At 38.7% G+C, this 19166-nt stretch overlaps 1 protein-coding gene and 1 non-coding gene across 3 annotated transcripts in view; one reads left to right on the top strand and one right to left on the bottom strand.

Moving 5' to 3' along the window:
* The window catches only part of DNAH8 (dynein axonemal heavy chain 8), a 328361-nt gene that overhangs the window by 210642 nt on the left and 98553 nt on the right, over nt 1-19166 (bottom strand). For both annotated transcript variants that reach the window (XM_007972725.3, XM_038006035.2), the window contains 6 exons: nt 18379-18454; nt 16854-17043; nt 9342-9538; nt 8640-8766; nt 5947-6182; nt 3718-3822 (listed from right to left, as the gene is read on the bottom strand). In XM_007972725.3, the coding sequence (XP_007970916.2) occupies nt 3718-3822; nt 5947-6182; nt 8640-8766; nt 9342-9538; nt 16854-17043; nt 18379-18454 (931 nt within the window). The remainder of the gene's footprint in view (nt 1-3717; nt 3823-5946; nt 6183-8639; nt 8767-9341; nt 9539-16853; nt 17044-18378; nt 18455-19166) is intronic.
* Nucleotides 9972-10069, top strand: LOC119626874 (small nucleolar RNA SNORA8). Its single transcript, XR_005243067.1, has one exon. It is a non-coding gene; the product is annotated as a small nucleolar RNA SNORA8 (small nucleolar RNA).

Here is a 19166-nt window from a genome sequence, read left to right as displayed (position 1 = left end):
ACCTGGAAGAGAGTTACTATTATTGGCACAGTCTGGGTCACATGTTGTCTGTGGGGCCAGGCCAAGACCCAGGATTAGCAATCTCTAATTAAAAGTTCACATGTCTACAGTGGTTGGAGCAATTTTCTAAAAGAAAGTGATATTACTCTAGGTATTAAAAAAAATAGCAAATACCTTACACAATGGTCCTGAAAGATTCTGCTTAAACTTTCAATAATAATTGTCAGCACTTAAATAATGCTTGCTATCTGCCACGCTCTTTACATATGTTAACTCTTAATCTTCATAACGACCCTATGCAGAAAATTGTACTATGCTAATATGATTACCATTTTACAGGTGAGAAAACTGAGGCACAGAGAGGCTAAGTAACTTCCCCAAAGTTCCAGCACCAGTATCAGGCAAAGTCAAGATTCAAACCCTGGCTGTGTAGTTAGAGGGCCCCTGCTCTTAACTGCTCTCGACAATAGCAGCTATCTTTAGATTGGAACATATACTACCTCAAGTTTAATGGTGACTGTAGTATATAACAGTCCATCTCTGCTAAAGGCTGGGTTAGTGGGTTTAACACTAACCATTAAAGAGACAGAAGAACCACCTAAGTGAATCCTCTTTTTGTTTTGTTTTGTTTTGTTTTGAGACGGTGTCTCACTCTGTCGCCAGGCTGGAGACTGGAGTGCAGTGGCACAATCTCAGTTCATTGCAGTCTCAGCCTCTCAGGCTCAAGTGATCCTCCCACCTCAGCCTCCCAAATAGCCAGGACTACAGGTGTGTGCTGCCACGTCCAGCTAATTTTTGTATTTTTTGTAGAGACGAAGTTTTGTCATGTTGCCCAGGCTGGTCTGGAACTCCTGGACTCAAGTGATCTACCCATCTCAGCCTCCCAAAGTGCTGGAATTATAGGTGTGAGCCACCATGCTCAGCCATGAATCTTTTCCATTGAATGATAGCAGAAAATTGTGTTTCACTAAACCTCAACAGAGATTTCCTATTTCTTTTCTAAGACTCGCTCCTCTGACTAACCAGCTAGAGGAGTAAGCTATTGGTTAATATTGCATATGAATTTAAATAAACATGAGTTCTTTTATTTCATAAAAGTATTTTATGTACATTACCTCAAGTGAGCCTCACAGACACATAAAAAAACTAGCCTTCCTAAATGACCCCAAGAAGAAGTTGAGAAATAAATGTTATTAACTTGCATAAAATCATCCAATTGACTGGTAGTAGAGCTACAGTCACAAGCCATGACCTCAACTTCAGTTTTGTGTCTCCTTGCTGTTGTGTCTTGCTTCAGTATAATTAAAGAATGCAGGTCATCCCTTGGAGTTTTTTTGTTTTGTTTTGTTTTGTTTTGTTTGAGATGGAGTCTCACTCTGTCACCCAGGCTGGAGTGCAGTGGTGTGATCTCAGCTCACTGCAAGCTCTGCCTCCCGGGTTCATGCCATTCTCCTGCCTCAGCCTCCCAAGTAGCTGAGACTACAGGTGCCCACCACCATGCCCAGCTGATTTTTCTGTATTTTAGTAGAGAGGGGGTTTCACCATGTTAACCAGGATGGTCTCGATCTCCTGAACTTGTGATCCGCCCACCTTGGCCTCCCAAAGTGCTGGGATTACAGGCATGAGCCATCATGCCCGGCCCCTTGGAGTTCATTTTTAATGTCTAATTTTTGGGATATAAATGTTTATCAACTTCAAAAACGCTTAGAGACAGTTATAGCTATCAAGTTCTACATTAAAAGAAAAAAAACCTCAAATCAGTAACCTCAACTTTGCAAATTAAACAAAGAAGAACAAATTAAACCCAGAGCAAGAAGAAGAAAAGAAATGATAAAACCTGGAGCACAAATAAATAGTAGAGAGAATAGAAAAACAATAGCCAAAATCAACAAACCAAAGTTTTTTATTTGAAAAGACTGACAAAATTGACTACCTTTACCTAGACTAAGTAAGAATAAAAGAGAGAAGATGCAAATTACTAAAATTAGGAATGAAAAAAGGAACATCACTACCAGCCTAACAGAAATAGAAAGGACTATAAAGACACAATCAGCAGAGTGAACAGGCAACCTAGAAATGGGAGGGGAAAATGAAGAGTTGTTGTTTAAATAGAGTTTCAGTTTTGCAAGATTTTTTGCAAGTTCTAGAGATTGGTTGCACAACAATGTGAATATACTTAACACTACTAAAATGGTTAAGAACGTAAATTTTATGTTACATGCATTTTACCACTATTTTCTTTTTAAAGCTTAGCACAAAGCTACCAAAATCAAGACAGTGTGGTGCTGGCATAAGAACAGACATATAGACAAAAAGAATAGAATTGAGAGTCTGAAATAAACTCTTACATCTATGATCAATTGATTTTCAGCAAAGCTACCAAGATAATTTGCTGGTGAAAGGATAGTTTTTTTTCAGCAAACAATGTTGAGGCAACTGGATTATCTACATGCTTTTATATGAAGTCCAACCCCTAACTTATACCATATGCAAAAATTTAACTCAAAATGTATCAGAAACCAAAATTTAAGTGCTAAAGTTATAAAACTCTCATAAGAAAACATGGAAGTAAATCTTCATAACTCTAGATTGGGCAATGGTTTCCCAGAGAACATACGAAAAACACTACCACCAACAACAATAAAAAGATGAACTAGACTTCATCAGAGTACAAAACTTTGTGCATCAAAAGACACCATCAATAAAGTAAAAAGATAACCCACAGAAGAAGAGAAAATATTTGCAAATCACATGTCTGATAAGAAACTTGTATCCATAATATATAAAGAATCCTTACCACTCAAAAAGAAAAAGACAACAAAATTTTTAAAAATCAAGCCATGGATTTAAATTCACGTTTCTTCAAATAAGATATACAAATGACCAATAAAATGGCCACATGAAAACATGCTCTATCTCATTTGGCATTAGGAAAATGAAGTCCTCGCACATGAACAATATGGATGAACTTTGAAAAATTATGTTAGGTGAAAGAATCAAGTTATGAAAGACCACATATTGTATGATTTAGTCTACATTAAATGTCCAGAAAAGGAAAATCCACAGAAACAGAAAGTAGATTAGTGGTTGCCAGGGCTGAGGCAAGAGAGAGAATCAGGAGTGATTGCCAGTGGGCATGGGGTTTCTTTTGGGGGGTGATGTTTTAAAATTAGATAATGATGGTGGTTAAGCAATGATGTGAATATACTAAAAAACACTGAATTGTATGCTTTAAAATGGCAAACTTTATGGTATGTGTATTCTATCTCAATAAAGCCATTAAAATAATTTACAGTCTCACATTGCTTGATGATGGTAATAGGTTGAGAAATGCGTCATTAGGTGATTTTGTCATTGTGTGAACATCACTGAGTATACTTACACAAACCTAGATGAGATAGCTTACTGCACACCTAGGCTATATAGTATGGCCTACTGCTCCAAGGCTACAAACCTCTACAGCATGTTACTATACTGAATGCTGAAGGCAATTCTAGACACTGGTAAGCATTTGTATATCTAAACATAGAAAAGGATCAGTAAAAATACGGTATTATAATCTTACGAGATCACCATTGCATATGCAGTCTGTTGTTGACTGAAACATTGTTACATGGCACACGACTGTATATTAAGTTTTAAAAAGGTATAAAATATCTTTTTTTTTCTGGAGATAGTGACTTAAGAAAAAAATAATGTAATTAAATTCATACTTACAGCTTTGCTCTGCAATTTGTTGAAAGAATATCTTAAGGTATCAACTGCTTCTGATTCTTCTTTGGTTACTTCAACTTCAAATCTGTTTAAAATAGCATAGGCTTCCTACAGGATGAAGGTGGAGTTTAGAAATATTGCAAGGGAAAGCCATTGCCAAATCATTTAGATGCCTTCTAGAAACACATTCCTATGTCTTAGAAGAAGATGGCATGTTCTAGAAAAGTGGTTTCCAAAATTAAAAGTGTATGAAAAGCACCTTTCAATCTGACTACCAGATACTAACTCTGGATCATGGGCTCTGAAATCTGCATTTAATAAGCACCTAGGTGATTCTGATGGAGATATATATGTCTCTCTTTTTCCTCCTTGACCCTGTGTCAACACCACATAAGATACAGACTGTATTAAAATAGGGGTTGACTATACAAGGAACGGAATGAAATGATGTGGGAGATACTCCAAAGAAAAGAAACTTGAATGATCCAGGGTCCAAGGGATGCCCAGTAATTGTCTTCACCAAAAAAAAAAAAAAAAAAAAAAAAAAAAAAAAACCAGTATGGTAAAGAATTAAACTTCTGCAGTCAGGGAAAAATTCATATAATAATTTATTATATCTTGAAGTCTGGCTGGTCAGCATCCAAAATCCCCAAATACCAACAATTTTTTTTTTTTTTTTTTTTTTTTTTTTGAGATGGAGTCTCGCTCTGTCGCCCAGGCTGGAGTGCAGTAGCCAGATCTCAGCTCACTGCAAGCTCCGCCTCCCAGGTTTACGCCATTCTCCTGCCTCAGCCTCCCAAGTAGCTGGGACTACAGGTGCCCGCCACCTCGCCCAGCTAGTTTTTTGTATTTTTTAGTAGAGACGGGGTTTCACCGGGTTAGCCAGGATGGCCTCGATCTCCTGACCTCGTGATCCACCTGTCTCGGCCTCCCAAAGTGCTGGGATTACAGGCTTGAGTCACTGTGCCCTGCCTATACCAAAATTTTTTTAAAGCAGTAAAAGTATAAAGTTCATTAGCTACCAAAGAGTATAAACTCTCAATGGGTTGAAGAAAGCATAAAACAGTCATAAATATTGGGTACCATAAGGAGGTAGTGGTGGTGTCAGTTTCCCAGATATTGCAACAATGAGGCAGTGCATTGTTTATAGACAACAAAACAATAATAAAAAGAATCAAAAGCCTGATTTTTATCACCATGTATCAGAAATTCTAAATAATATTAGTTCTAAAACATTCTAAATATGAGTAATAGACAAACTCACCAAGGCTGTCCAAGTCCTGATCCCCAAAGTCTGTGAACATACTACCTTACATGGCAAAATGGACTTTGCAAATATGATTATGTTAAGGAGCTTGCTATGGGGAGGGAGATCACCCTGGATTAACTAGGCAGGTCCGATGTAATCACAAAAGTCCACGTAAGAGAAAGAGTGTGGCAGGAAAGTAGGTATGAGAGAAGACACAATGACAGAAATGGGGGTAGAAGTGATGGCATCACTGGAAGGGAACCATGAGCCAAGGCACGTGGGCAGCCCCTAAAAGCTGGAAAAAGGAAGGAATGGATTCTCCCCTAGAGCCTCCAGGAGTCACATGGCCCTGCTGACATCTTGATGTTAGTTAGCCCCATTAGACCCATTTTTGTACTTCTGACATCTAGAACTGCAAAATAAACAATCTATGTTGTTTTAAGGCATTAAGTTGGTGGTGATTTGTTATAGCAGCAATAGGAAACTGATACTGTTTCCTAAAAACATCTTTCATTGATCTAAGTTCCAGCAGTTTACTATGGAGCCTGAGGGCACTGTTTCCGCCATACTGCCTGTGGTACACAACCGGTCATGAGTGAGACCTATAATTGGTTTCTAAGGCAAGTCAAAGATATCGGGAGAACTTGCCTAACATGTTGGGATTGACATGACAAGGGGCAATTATTTCTTTCCATAAAATGTTGGTGCCAGTATCAAAAATTAAACACTACCTACCCCCAGTAGAGCATTATTAATACAGAAATATTCCTTTGTACTACAACAGCGTCTTTTGTATACTGTTCACTGTTGATAATTGCCAAAATTCTCCCGAAGACATCAACATTAGAGACTAGAAATAGGCAGACTGTGTTACATAATAGATGAATATGTTAAAGAACCACTTTCTTAGTGTGTCTCTATTTCTTTAAAAAACAAACCAAAAAAAAGGATTCCAAGAAAAAAAAATGCAATCCATTTCTTACTTCAATTGGTCCCAAAGTCATGTCCATTTGAATTTCATTATCACGTATGCAAGACAAGGCTTCCATTGCAAATCTGACATCATCTAAATCACGAATAGGTCTAGATAACTTTTTCAAGTATTCATTAATAAATGCTATCATGTCTGACATTTTCTTTTTGTATTCTTCATTCAGATATCGACAGAGTAACATCTTCCATGCCTTGGCCTCGACGGATAAGGCCAATTTCATTGGCTCTGATGAAGACAAGAAGAGATTAAATTAGAATATAACTGGCATTCTGAAACTATAAGGGCATCTATAACTCCTCTGTCCAATTCAGTAGTGACTAACCACATGTGGCTTTTGAACAATTTAAATGTGGTTAGTAGGAATTACATGTGCTGTAAGGTTACTAGATTTTGGAGACTTAATTCCTGTCCCCACAAAGCATGTATCACCATGGAGATGTGCATGAGTTTGACACCACAGCCCATGGGGGAGCATTTCTGATATTAGTTCTATCACTGTTCTGTGTGACTTTTGCACTTCTTCTGATCATCCCATTAGTGGCCCTCATTCATTTCCACATTTTTCTCAAGGGATCCCATGAAGTGGAGTGAAATTTATTGTTTTGTCTATCAAGCTGTGACTTCACAGGTTCCTTGCTTTTCTACTCCCCACATCATCCACATGGTCAGCGTATCTGTCTACCCTGACCCTGTATCCTGGACCTAACCAGTTGCCCCAGGTCAACATGACCTACGTTATAGACCAGAGTCCTTTCTAGAGCATTTGAAATGAGGCTTGAGGAGGAGCCACGTAGTCTGGGAAGCAGAAAAAATTCATGCACAGAGGGAAGAAGAAACGAGAGGCAGAGAGAAAGAACTTCCTCAGCTTCCTATACTGTCCCTGCTTCTGGTCCATTCTGAAGGCTCAGTTGCACTTTGGATTCTGGGATAAACCTTTTCTCCCTTAACATAGCTCAAATGTGTTTCTGTTCTTGAAAACAAAACAGCTCTAACTAGTCAACTCTGCCTTATCAATCCTTCCCCTTTTACCTCTCAGTACTCCTACAGCCCCCCAATTCTGCCAAGCTTGAAACACAGTTGCTCTGCTCTTACCTTCCAACCATTAAACTTAGAGGCCTGTGGTGCTGAGGAGAAAGCGTGGCCTGAGAACAACCATGCAGCCAGCCTGGTGATTGAGGCTGTGAGACCATATCTCATGAGGTCCCCTGGGGGGACCTTTTTCCTCAGGCCTCAGGGATTCAGCCCACCCTCCCCTTTCTTTATAACTACCATCACCTCTCCCATTTTTAGATTCCACTCTCCAAAAACAAGCCCCCCAACCCATTCTATCAGTATACTACGGTTGCTTTTTGTATTGTGGAGTATAGTGCTAACCATTATGAGGAGACAAATGTGAACTTTTAAAAAATAATAGTGTACAGTTTCCAAAACGCTACAGAAGTTCTTGTAATTATGCCACTGATGCATAGTTTCTGATTTCCAGATAAATAATCCCCCTCAAGTACTTGTAATCCTTTGGTACTTTTCTTCCTCAGAGAATCACAAGTACTTCCTTGGCAGATATAATAATAATATTTAATATTTATTCAACATCAATCATATGCCAGGTACTATGCTAAGTATCTTATATAAAGCATTTCGTGAGGTGAATACTGTCATTTTCATCAGCAGAGGAAATGGAGGTTAAAGAGGTCAAGTTACCCAAGTGGTCAAATTCAAGAGCCACAGTTACATTAATTTCTTGATAACAGACCTGAAAATCTACTTAAGGTAGATAATGGATATAAAATACCTCATTCAAATACTGTCTGAGAACAAAATCTTCCCACAAACTTAGGATAAGACTGATTGTTATGTAACCACGGTAACAATGAGCCACCACAACCAGCTTTAAACTCAAACCACAGAGCAAGTCAACATCAGTTCTCATATGTGTGCAACCCAAGCAGTGTCAGGCCCTTTCTTCGGAATGTCAACTAGTCAAGAAAGACTTACTCCAATAAACCCACCTCTGAGTGCCAACCAGCCTACAACAGTCTCACCTGAGTAAACACCCTTATACAGATGATGTCAACCTATCTACGTCCACAGTCCTTCAACTCCACGCTGCCCAGACACCTTGTATGAGACGAGCAGTCTGCCCTGCCAGGTACACTGTGCCTGACCAGTACAGCTCTCTGTCACTACAGCAAGCAATAAGTCATCTTCATATTTCAAACGTTAATGATTGTCTCATCATCCTTTGATACTCTAATCCCAAATGGATCAACTTCTTGGCAGACTTCAAACTGTTTGACTCCCATCTCATGTATACAAGCCCCGCCTCCCAGTAACCCAAAAGAGAATTTCACCTATAGTTTTAGCTGTTTGACTGCCAGTGGAGCAATCGGCCTGTATAGTGTGTCTATGGATGTGTGTATAAAGAATATCAATGGTCCAAAACTATTTAACATTTATATTAGGTTGGTGCAAAAGTAATTGCAGTTTTGCCATTACTTTTAATGGTATAATAATATTATAATATATCTTGGTATAATACTATTATTATACCTTGGTATATTATTATTATTATATCTTCATATAATACTATTGTACCAAGATAGTTTAATAATTGCTTGCTAAATAAAATAATGCTTCACGTGAAAGTACAGATACTTTCCATAATAAATATTTTTAAAATACCTGTATGTAATTCAAGTGCTCCTACAACAATAATAGGCTTCAACTCATCAATCTCCTGTTCAAAAGTAGCATAGCGTAGAATTTCTGATCTGATTTCAGTCAGAGAGGGGTTGTTAGCCAAAAATCCCTGTGGTAAGAAATAGTCAATATTTTAATTTTTTAACAATATAAATCTTACCGTAGTTACATTAGAAAATTGCATTTGCTCATACACTTTTACACTTGTGTGTGCAATGAGGCCAGTGGCTGGGTAAGAAATGGGGTGTCCACCGGGAGGCAAGGAATTTCACCGCCTGCCGGGCGTGTCCTGCCTGGAGGGTGTCCACCGGGAGGCAAGGAATTTCACCACCTCCCGGGCACGGTTATTCAGAGTTCTAAAGTTCCCTTGAGTCTCTTACTGAAAAACAGCTGGGTCTACAGAAGTGTGACACACCCTTGAATACCTGGCCTCTAGTCGGTGCTGGCACATAATTGGTACTCAATTGTTTAAGGAAATTGAACAACGAGCCTCAGTAATATCAACTGCCTCAGTGTGTCCATGTGAGAATTACATGAGCTAGAAGGTGACAGGTGCTTGGTATTTATAGATTCTTGGCCTCTGCTCATGAGTTTCTGTCATTTTCCCTGATATTTTCCTGGTCCACCCTCAAGAGTTAAGAGACAAACAAAACCCGAACCACATCACAAGTAGTGGAAAGACACCTTCACTTTCACATCGCGGTTGTCGGTCCAGAGAGTCTTGTACTTCTGAAAGTCCTGCAGGGCCTCATGAGCCGCCTTTCTTAGGGAATTTACAGAGGAAGAAAGGAGCAGGACCAACTTAGAAATATCCTTGTGCTCCGCTACCCCCGGGTAAAAATTCTTCAGCTTCCTTGCAGGAATAACTTCTTCAAAAGATCCTGAAAACAGATGTTTTTACACTATAAATAACTTCTATATTCAACTTTAAATATTATCAGTTTTAATATTTCTGATTCTTTTTCAAACTCTATTTTCTTGAAGACTCTCCCTCCAAGAAACTAAGAGCTATTTCGAGTAATTAAGAGCTATTCGCTTGCTATCTTCATGGATTCTCATTAAACTATGGTGTCAGATTTTGGGCTCTAGATTTCTTTAATGTAGAAGAACTGTTATTCAGAGCAGATAAATGAAAGACACTGATTAAAACCCCCCAAAATGTTAACGTCCTTTAAGAAAAGGTTAAAAGCGTTGAAATTTCCACCCTGAGGAATAGCACAGTGGTTCAAGGACAGACATTAAGTTTATTAATCAAATGACCTTGGGACAAGTATTTAGTCTTCATGGATGTAATTGCGAGAATTAAATGAGACAACCTCTGCTGGTGTGTTTAAACATCAGCGCCGCAGATATTCTGCATCTGGCATCTTGGCTTCCTGCTTGTTAAACCTGGTATTTCTACTGATACAGTATTTGTGTAGTTTTCTTAGACTGTTCAGTTTGATACAGTCTTCAACAGTCACCAATGCTTTTATTTTTCTAGGGTGTCAAATTGAAAACTAGGCAGATCCACCTACTCTAAAAAGGACCCTAAAATAAACTGGTTGAAGAAATTAGATCCCAAAGACTCTCGGTGGAGAATTTCAAAGTTTTTGTCATTATATGCAATTTGAATAGAGATAAAAGAAGCCAAAATAAAAGAATTGTGGCCAGGCTGACAGGAGAAATGTGGACTAAGCATCAGTTCTAATAATGAGGGCTAACTTGAACATACATCTTTTGAAGATAAATTTTGACTCCAGCTGGCTGGGGACTGTGGCTCATGCCTGGAATCCCAGCACTTTGGGAAGCCGAGGCGGGGAGATCATTTGAGTCCAGGAGTTCACAACCAGCCTGGGCAACATGGCAAAACCGTATCTCTACAATAATACAAAAATTAGCTGAGCATGGTGGCACATGCCGGTAGTCCCATCTACTCGGAGGCTGAAAGGGGAGGACTGCTTCAGCCAAGAAGGCAGAGGCTGCAGTGAGCAGAGGCTGCACCACATCACTCCAGCCTGGGCAACAGAGTGGGACCCCATCTCTAAATAAATAAAACCAAGTAGTGGTAAGTCCTCCAGCTTCGTTCTTTTTCAAAATTTTTTGGCCATTATAGGTCCTTTGAATTCCCCTATTCTCTGTTCAAATTTTAGGATTAACTTATCAACTTCTGCAACCAAAAAAAGCCTTCTGGGATTTTGATAGAGACTGTATAAAATCCATAGATCAATTTGGGGAGAACTGCCAGATTAATAATATTGGATCTTCCAACTCATGAACATGATGTATTTCTTCATGGTATAACTTTCAGCAGTGTTTTGCAGTTTCAGTGTACAGACCTTATATTTCTGTTAAATGTATTTTATTCTTCCTTCCTTTTGTGCATTCAATTGTTTTATTTCATTTTCAGATGGTTCATTGCTAATATTTAGAAATATAGTTGATATCTGTATATTGATCTTGTATCCTGCGGTCTTACTGTCTTACTGAATTCATTTATTAGTTCTAATAGTTTTGTGTGTGTGTGTATGAGCGTTGATTCCTTAGGTTATTTTTACATACAAGATCATGTCATCTGCTAATAAAGACAGTTTAACCTTTTCCCTTCCAATCTGTGTATCTTCAATTTAGTTCACTTATCTTAATCCACTTGATAGAACCTACACTATAATGTTGAGTAGAGGTGGTGAGAGCTAGTATTCTTGACTTGTTCCTAATCTTAGGGGGAAACAATTCAGGCTTTCAGTGTTAGATATGATGCCTTTTATAAGGTTGAAGAAGTTTAATTCTATTCCCAGATTGTTGAGCATGTTTATCATGAAAGGGTGTTGGATTTTGTCAAATATTTTTTCTATGTCTATTGAGATGATCATGAGTTTTTGCCCTTTATTCTATTCATATGGTATATTTTAGGATGTTAAACCAACCTTGCTTTTGTGGAATAAATCTCATTTGGTCACACTATACAACCCTTTTCCTATACTGTTCGGTTCAGTTGGCTAACATTTTATTAAGGACTTCAGCATGGTCATTAAATTTAAAGCTCCTTTAAAGATGTTTTTAAATATAAAGAAGTCTAATTTAAACATCTTTCTTCTATGGTTTGAGCTTCATATGTCTTGAGAATCCTTCCCCACCCTGGTGTTTTAAATATATTGCGCTGTTTTATTCTAAAAGTGTTGTAAAATAGATGGAATAGTGTTACAGGATATAGAATCGTGGGTATGATGTGTATCTAATTTAAGACACTACTGAGGCCGGGTGCAGTGGCTCAAGCCTGTAATCCCAGCACTTTGGGAGGCCGAGACAGGCGGATCACAAGGTCAGGAGATCGAGACCATCCTGGCTAAAACGGTGAAACCCCATCTCTACTAAAAAATACAAAAAACTAGCCAAGCGAGGTGGCAGGTGCCTGTAGTCCCAGCTACTTGGGAGGCTGAGGCAGGAGAATGGCGTGAACCCGGGAGGCGGAGCTTGCAGTGAGCCGAGATCGCGCCACTGCACTCCAGCCTGGGCGACAGAGCGAGACTCTGTCTCAAAAAAAAAAAAAAAAAAAAAGATACTACTGAAAGTTTTTCCATTACATTCTTTCTCCACTGATTTGTAAATCCACCTATATCATATATTTTCATATATACTAGTATTTCTGCACCCTCTCTCCTTTTCTGCTGTATGTTATCTATCTTTGGATCATTAAAAGGCTGTCCTTCTTAGCCTGGCTCTGTAATACTCCTAGGTAATTGGCAGGGCAGGAACCCCTACCTTGCTTTTCTTCACCACCAATTTTTCTTGGCTATTTTTAACTCTTTTCACTTCCATACAATTTTACAATCAAATTTATAAATCAAGTTGACCACAGAAAAAAATCTATTGTGATTTCTTTGGAATTGTATTGAATTCACAGATTAATGAAAGAATTGACTTCTTCATCATGTGGACTTATTCTTGTCTTCCATTATCTCATTCAGTAATATCTTCTCCAAAAATGCTGTGCAAATATTTTTTTACATTTATTTGTTAAAGACTTTATGGTTTGTGGCTAACAAAAATATATAGGCTTCTACTATATATTAATTGTATTACTGGTAAATGTAGAAATACTGGGGGTTTTGTATGTTGATCTTTTATACATAAACATTTCTGAACTTATTGGTTGTAACAATTATTTCTAGATTTCCTGGATTTTCTATGTATAATCTTTAAATAAGGACAATCTCAGTCTTCCTCTCCAACTCTTCTTGTTTTTTCTTGTCTTATTTCATAATGAAGATCTCTAGTAAACTATCATATAAGAATGATAATAGTGGGCTTCCTTCTTTATTCTTCATTTTATTAGGAATGGAATACTTCTAAATATTTTTACAGATGACATTATTGGAAAATCCATTTTATTCCTGGTTTGCTAAGAAGCTGTATTTATGTCTGTGTGTGGGTAAGTGAAATATACTTACAGAAACATATATAAAACACAAGAAATAAAATGTATATAAAAGAAGAAGAAAAAATGAATTCCAATGTACTCACCACCAAGTTAAGAACAGAATGTTACCAATAGACTAGTCCTCTCTAGGCACCTCTCTAATCCCATTCCCTTCCCTTACTCTCAGAGGCAACCATTATCCTGAATTTTCTTTGAAGATAAACTTTACAATAAATCAACATGTTTATCCCCAAACAATTTTTAAAAACTGAGCAGTAAGCACAAAACTAGCTGTAAAGGAAAGAACATTAATTGTTCATGTGAGATGAAGGCTCCTACAAGAAAAGAGTCTCTGGGACTAGTCTGGCTTCATCTTTTCTACAAGTGTACAAAAGCCCTTTGTAGGGGAAGCTATGGGGCAGGATATAAATGAGTCGTAGAAAATATATGTGTCATGACAATCAGGGCATCTGGCAGCACTGTGTTTGTGAGCCGAGTAATAAATGTCCAGCAAGAACATGGCCAGGATAGTGAGTTAATCTCTATTTCCTTATATCACAATTGCCTGCCTCCAGTTTTCAGTAGTTGGTCAAGGCAGAATGCTTCTGAGGAATAAATAAGTTTCCTCAGCTGACCCAGAGCAATGAGTGTAGAGCAGCAACTTCATCAGCACATGGTGAGAACGAGAAAGTCCAGACAAGAATACAGACCACGTTTACCCAGGCATTCGGTCTTCAAGTTAAAGGACAGTATATATAATGGCATCCAGCATTTGGCGAGAGTAGTCAAAACTCATCTGTTTCCCAAGTCACACTGGTTGCCCTCTACGCTTAGAACATAACTATCACTGCACAATCACCCTTCAACATTCACCTTGAAATTCCCTTCACCTGTCTGCTGCATTTTATTCCTGTTTCTAATATCCTATACCTTTTTTTTTTTTTTGCTTTTGCTTTCTCATTTTGGAAGACTACAACCTTCAGTAACTTCGCGGAAAAGGGTGTGTTGAGGGTACATTTTAAAAGCCATTGAATGTCTGAAAATGTCTATTTATATTGTACTTGGTTGATAATTTGGCTGAGAATAGAATTCTAATTTGCAAGATTGTTGATAAGTCCAAGGAGATTTTTGCATCTAGCAATTTTTAGTTTTACATTTAGCCTGCTACAGTAATAGAAAAATATATACAAGGACTAAGGAGAGAATAAAGAATAATGGCAAACATTGGACTAAAAGTAAAAAAAAAAAAGACACTAATCTTCTTATATGAATTAATTCCCAGCCCTCTCGTTAGGTTTGTGATCTTGGAAAAATTATTTTACCTCTCTGAAGAAAGAACTGGGTTTGATCTATCATCTCAGAAGACACAATCCCAAACACCATAATCTCAAATATTGAAATCCCAAAAGCTCAAAATCCCTAAAATCTAAATCCTGAAAGTATAAAATCCATGTCTAAAATTCTGAAAATCAAATCCCCCTTTAAAAATATAAATAGATACATTTAAAAGAATTGTTTATTAAAAGAATTGTTTATTATTTTTTCCAGAATTATATTTTTGGGATTTTGATCTTTTGGGATTTCAACATTTGAGATTATGGCATTGGATTGTGTCTTTCAGGATTACGATCAGCCCCTGAAGGAATTAATATTTATCTTGCCAGATATTTTACATAAATTCATAGATCCATCCACATGCTTTTTCCCTAGCTCTTCTTGCCTCTGATTTTCCAAAGTTGCTCTTTCTAGGTGCTGAATGATCAGTCCAGCCATTCATCTGCCCAAGAGTCCATGTATATCTTTGCTTCAGACCATTCTCCTTAAAAAAGTTATACTGCTTGAAGCTCTGCCCACTGGGGGAAATTCCCCTTTTCACTGCCCTTTAGGGCCACTCCTGAGTAGGCTGTAGTGCAATAAAAGTCCATTTTCAGCTGACAACAACATATTAAGCCAATTCGGATAGACCAGTCCTGAGATTTTTCATCCTTTATTAGCTGGTTGTAGGGAACACCCCATGAGACCATAGATGTAAGCTGAGAAAGCAATGTTAGTGCAACATAGAAAGGTGTCATAGGGGTCTGAGCCACATGGTTATGTAGCTTACCTGGTATCTTTGAGGTGTTTTTGGTTTTGGTTTTTTGGAGACAGAGTCTTCCTCTGTCGCCCTGGCTGGAGTGCAATGGTGCAGTCTCAGCTCACTGCAACTTCCGCCTCCCAGTTCAAGTGATTCTCCTGCCTCGGCCTCCCCAGTAGCTAGGATTACAGGTGCCCACCACCATGCCTGTATAATTCTTTTGCATTTTTAGTAGAGATATGGTTTTGCCATATTGGCCAGGATGATATCAAACTCCTGACCTCAGATGACCCACCTGCCTCGGCCTCCCAAAGTGTTGGGATTACAGGCGTGAGCTACCACACTAGGCCTCACCTAGTATCTTGTTGTTTTCAATTTGCCTTTCCCTGAACCACAGTGGAAGCTACATAGTTTTGAGATCAGTTTCTCAATCCCATTAGAAAGTTAATGAGACCAGTTGAAGAGACCAGTTTTTCAACCCTATCAGAAAATGGACAAAGGACATGAATAGACACTTGGCAAAAGAAGACACTTATGCGGCCAACAAACATATAAAAAAAAGCTCAACATCAGTGATCATTAGAGAAATGCAAATCAAAACCACAATGAGATGCCATCTCACGCCAGACAGAATGGCAATTACTAAAAAGTCAAGAAACAACAGATGCTGATGAGGCTAGGAGAAATAGGAATGCTTTTACACTGTTGGTGGAAATCTAAATTAGTTCGACCATTGTAGAAGACCGTGTAGCAATTCCTCAAAGACCTAGAACCAGCAATACCATTTGACCTAGCAATTCCATTACTGGGTATATACTCAAAGGAATATAAATCATTCTATTATAAGAATACAGGCACGCCTATGTTCATTGCAGCACTGTTCACAATAGCAAAGACATGGAGTCAACCCAAATGCCCATCAATGGTAAACTGCATAAAGAAAATGTGGTACATATACACCATGGAATATTATGCAGCCATGAAAAAAGAATGAGACCATGTCCTTTGCAAGGACATGGATGGTGCTAGAAGCCATTATCCTTGGCAAACTCATGCAGGAACAGAAAACCAAACACCACATGTCCTCATTTGTAAGTGGGAGCTGAACGATGTGAACACACTGACATAGGGAGGGGAACAACACATACTGGGGCCTGTTGGTGGGTGACGGGGGGTGATGGGAGGGAGAGCATCAGGAAAAATAGCTAATGCATGCTTGCTTAACACCTAGGTGATGTGCTGATAGGTGCAGCAAACCACCATGGCACATGTTTACCTATGTAACAAACCTACACATCCTGCACACGTACCCTGGAACTAAAATAAAATAAAATAAAAAATAAATCAGTTTCTTTCTATGCAGGAAGTGTCAAAAAAAAAAGGTTCATGAAATTTTGGGTCACTATCATATCACATTCATAATTACTTAAGCGATGAATTTATGTTTATGTTAAGTTTATCCAACCTATCATGCAGAAAGTAAAATTAATGCTAAGGCTTATTTTAATTTTTAACTTAAGATCATCATAGTAGACAAGGGATTTAAAAATCCTTTTCACCCACTACCCAAAGCCAGGAAAAAATGCCTGCATGTTACGTTTAAGATGAAACATACTATTTTTTAAATGCGAAATGTATCAAACATATAAAATAATTTAAAAATCTATATGCTATCAAATCCAAGAAGGATCAGTAAGATCATTGACTAATTTTACATTCTTACTTTCTTCCTTCTTCAGCAGTTTTCCTGTGTTTTGATGGGTCAGGTCAGTAGTGGTGGGGCTGGGAATGACCAACTTCATGGGACGGATTTGCTGTTGCCCCCAGTGAGCCACTCCTCTGCTGACCTCCAGGGTTAACTGGATCATACGGTTAATGGCTTGTTGAATGTCATCCAAACTAGGAATCATCACCTGCGGAAAGAAGAAACAAATGTGTAATACTGCCGGTACATACAGTCCATCCCTCGATTTTCACCACCTCCACTCCCCAGTGAGTGGGGCAAGCCTCGGCTGGCCCAGTGGAAGGCTGATTTGAGGGGGAGAATGACAGAGGAAGATGGTAGGGGGGTGATGCAGATTTTCTCTATCCTGAAGTTTTCCCGCTATCGATTCCTGCAAGCCTCATTACACCACGAGCTAATGCAGAAGTAACTTTTTAATAACAGAAATGACATTTCGATTTTGTTTAAAAGGCCAAACTAGTACTTGTCATCCTTTTCCCCATGGGGGTGGCAGAATGCAGTGGGAAATTACAGACTATATGTTAGAAATCCATGAAACAAAGTAACTGAAGAAGCTACACCACCAAGAGTCTGACCTCAGTTCTTTGAAATGTGCCAAATAAGCTAAGACGCTATCCTTCAGGAGGTCAGACCACGTAAACGTGGTTTTAGGTGAGTCACGTTTCTGCCTGGCCTTATCCTTTGACCCATCACAGAAGGCAGCTCAGCCATTCCATGTGGCTTGGAGTTCCAGATGCCCATCAGCAGCTGGGGTAGTTGTAGAGATAAGTGCCACGGAAAGACACGGATGGTTCAGATGCTCAGGGCACAGGCTCTTTTTATCTTTCTCTTCTGCCATCCTTACCTTAGTGGGTTGCCTCACAGACATGTGTTTGGGGTAGGGATCTGGACAACTGTGATGATTTTATTTAGATAATTTAATGTCTGAAGTAAGGAAAAGCAAGGCAATTGGTAGGGTGCTTGCTAATTGATGGCAGAACAGATGGCTAACTCAACTCTTTCACAAAGCCTTCAATACACCATGAGCTAATACAGAAGTAACTTTATTTTTTTTGACAGAGTCTTGCTCTGTCACCCAGGCTGGAGTGCAGTGACATGATCTCGGCTCACTGCAACCTCCACCTCCCGGGTTCAAGCAATTTTCCTGCCTCAGCCTCCTGAGTAGCTGGGATTACAGGCACCTACCACCACGCCTGGCTAATTTTTGTATTTTTAGTAGAGATGGGGTTTCATCATGTTGGCCAGGATGGTCTCGAACTCCTGACCTTAGGGGATCCGCCCACCTTGGCCTCCCAAAGTGCTGGGATTACAGATGTGAGCCATTGTGCCCGTCCCAGAAGTGACTTTTTCATAACAGATATAAATGACATTTCCAATTTGTTAAATAGTGAGGGAAAGTGAAAAAATACATATGACCAGAACGTCACCCTAAATGAAAGCTCAGTTCTAGTACTATGCTTCTTAAGTAACTTACCAAAATATCAGTGTATTTAATAATACTTACCACATTAGGAATTGCAAGATGTACTTCACTTTTTATAAAGGAAATAATATCTTCTGATCGTTTTCGCCCATAATGGCTGCAATGAGATGGACATTTAGCTGATTAACCTTAACCTAAAATTTCATTAACAGTTTATTATGCTACAAAATTCAGTCCTAACAATAAAGAACATTTTTAAAAGGCCACATTACACAAAGAGAATATTACTTATAACAGAGCCCTAAATTGCAGAGAACTAAGAAAATACAATGACCCGATAGTCTTAGAAGCAAACTAGTAATCTCATATACATTTTCTACTATTTTAATGCTGTTTTTTCTCAGTAATAACCTTTAACAATGTTTACTAAAGGCATTCTTTTTTCCCAGCCCTGCAACAGATACAGGATGAGATCACCAGCATATACCTTTATATGCTTCTTTGTTTATATTTTTACAAGATTAAACAGGATGTGTCTGGTCCATGCTTTCCAAAAACCGCTTTGTTAAACAATCTCTCTCATGCACAGACAGCAGCACAGACGCCTGAGTCCAGTTATGAAGGACACCCGCAGAGCTGCAAATTACTCTGGCTAGCACAGCTCCCTCTGTCTCAACCTCCACCCCATCCCAGACAAAATTATAATAAACGCAAACTGTCCATTGTCTTTTTCTCTGGGAGTGCAAGAAATACTGTCATTACTGAAAACTTACATCTCTGTTTCTAAATACAAGCAGATGGGGGTGGGAGGAGATCACAAGAAACATAGAGGCCACAGTTCCAAAGTGAAGACCCAATTTTTAGCACTC

The sequence above is a fragment of the Chlorocebus sabaeus genome, chromosome 17 (assembly GCF_047675955.1).
Source record: "Chlorocebus sabaeus isolate Y175 chromosome 17, mChlSab1.0.hap1, whole genome shotgun sequence".
Classification (NCBI taxonomy): Eukaryota; Metazoa; Chordata; class Mammalia; order Primates; family Cercopithecidae; genus Chlorocebus; species Chlorocebus sabaeus.
This window is presented reverse-complemented; position numbering and strand designations above follow the sequence as displayed.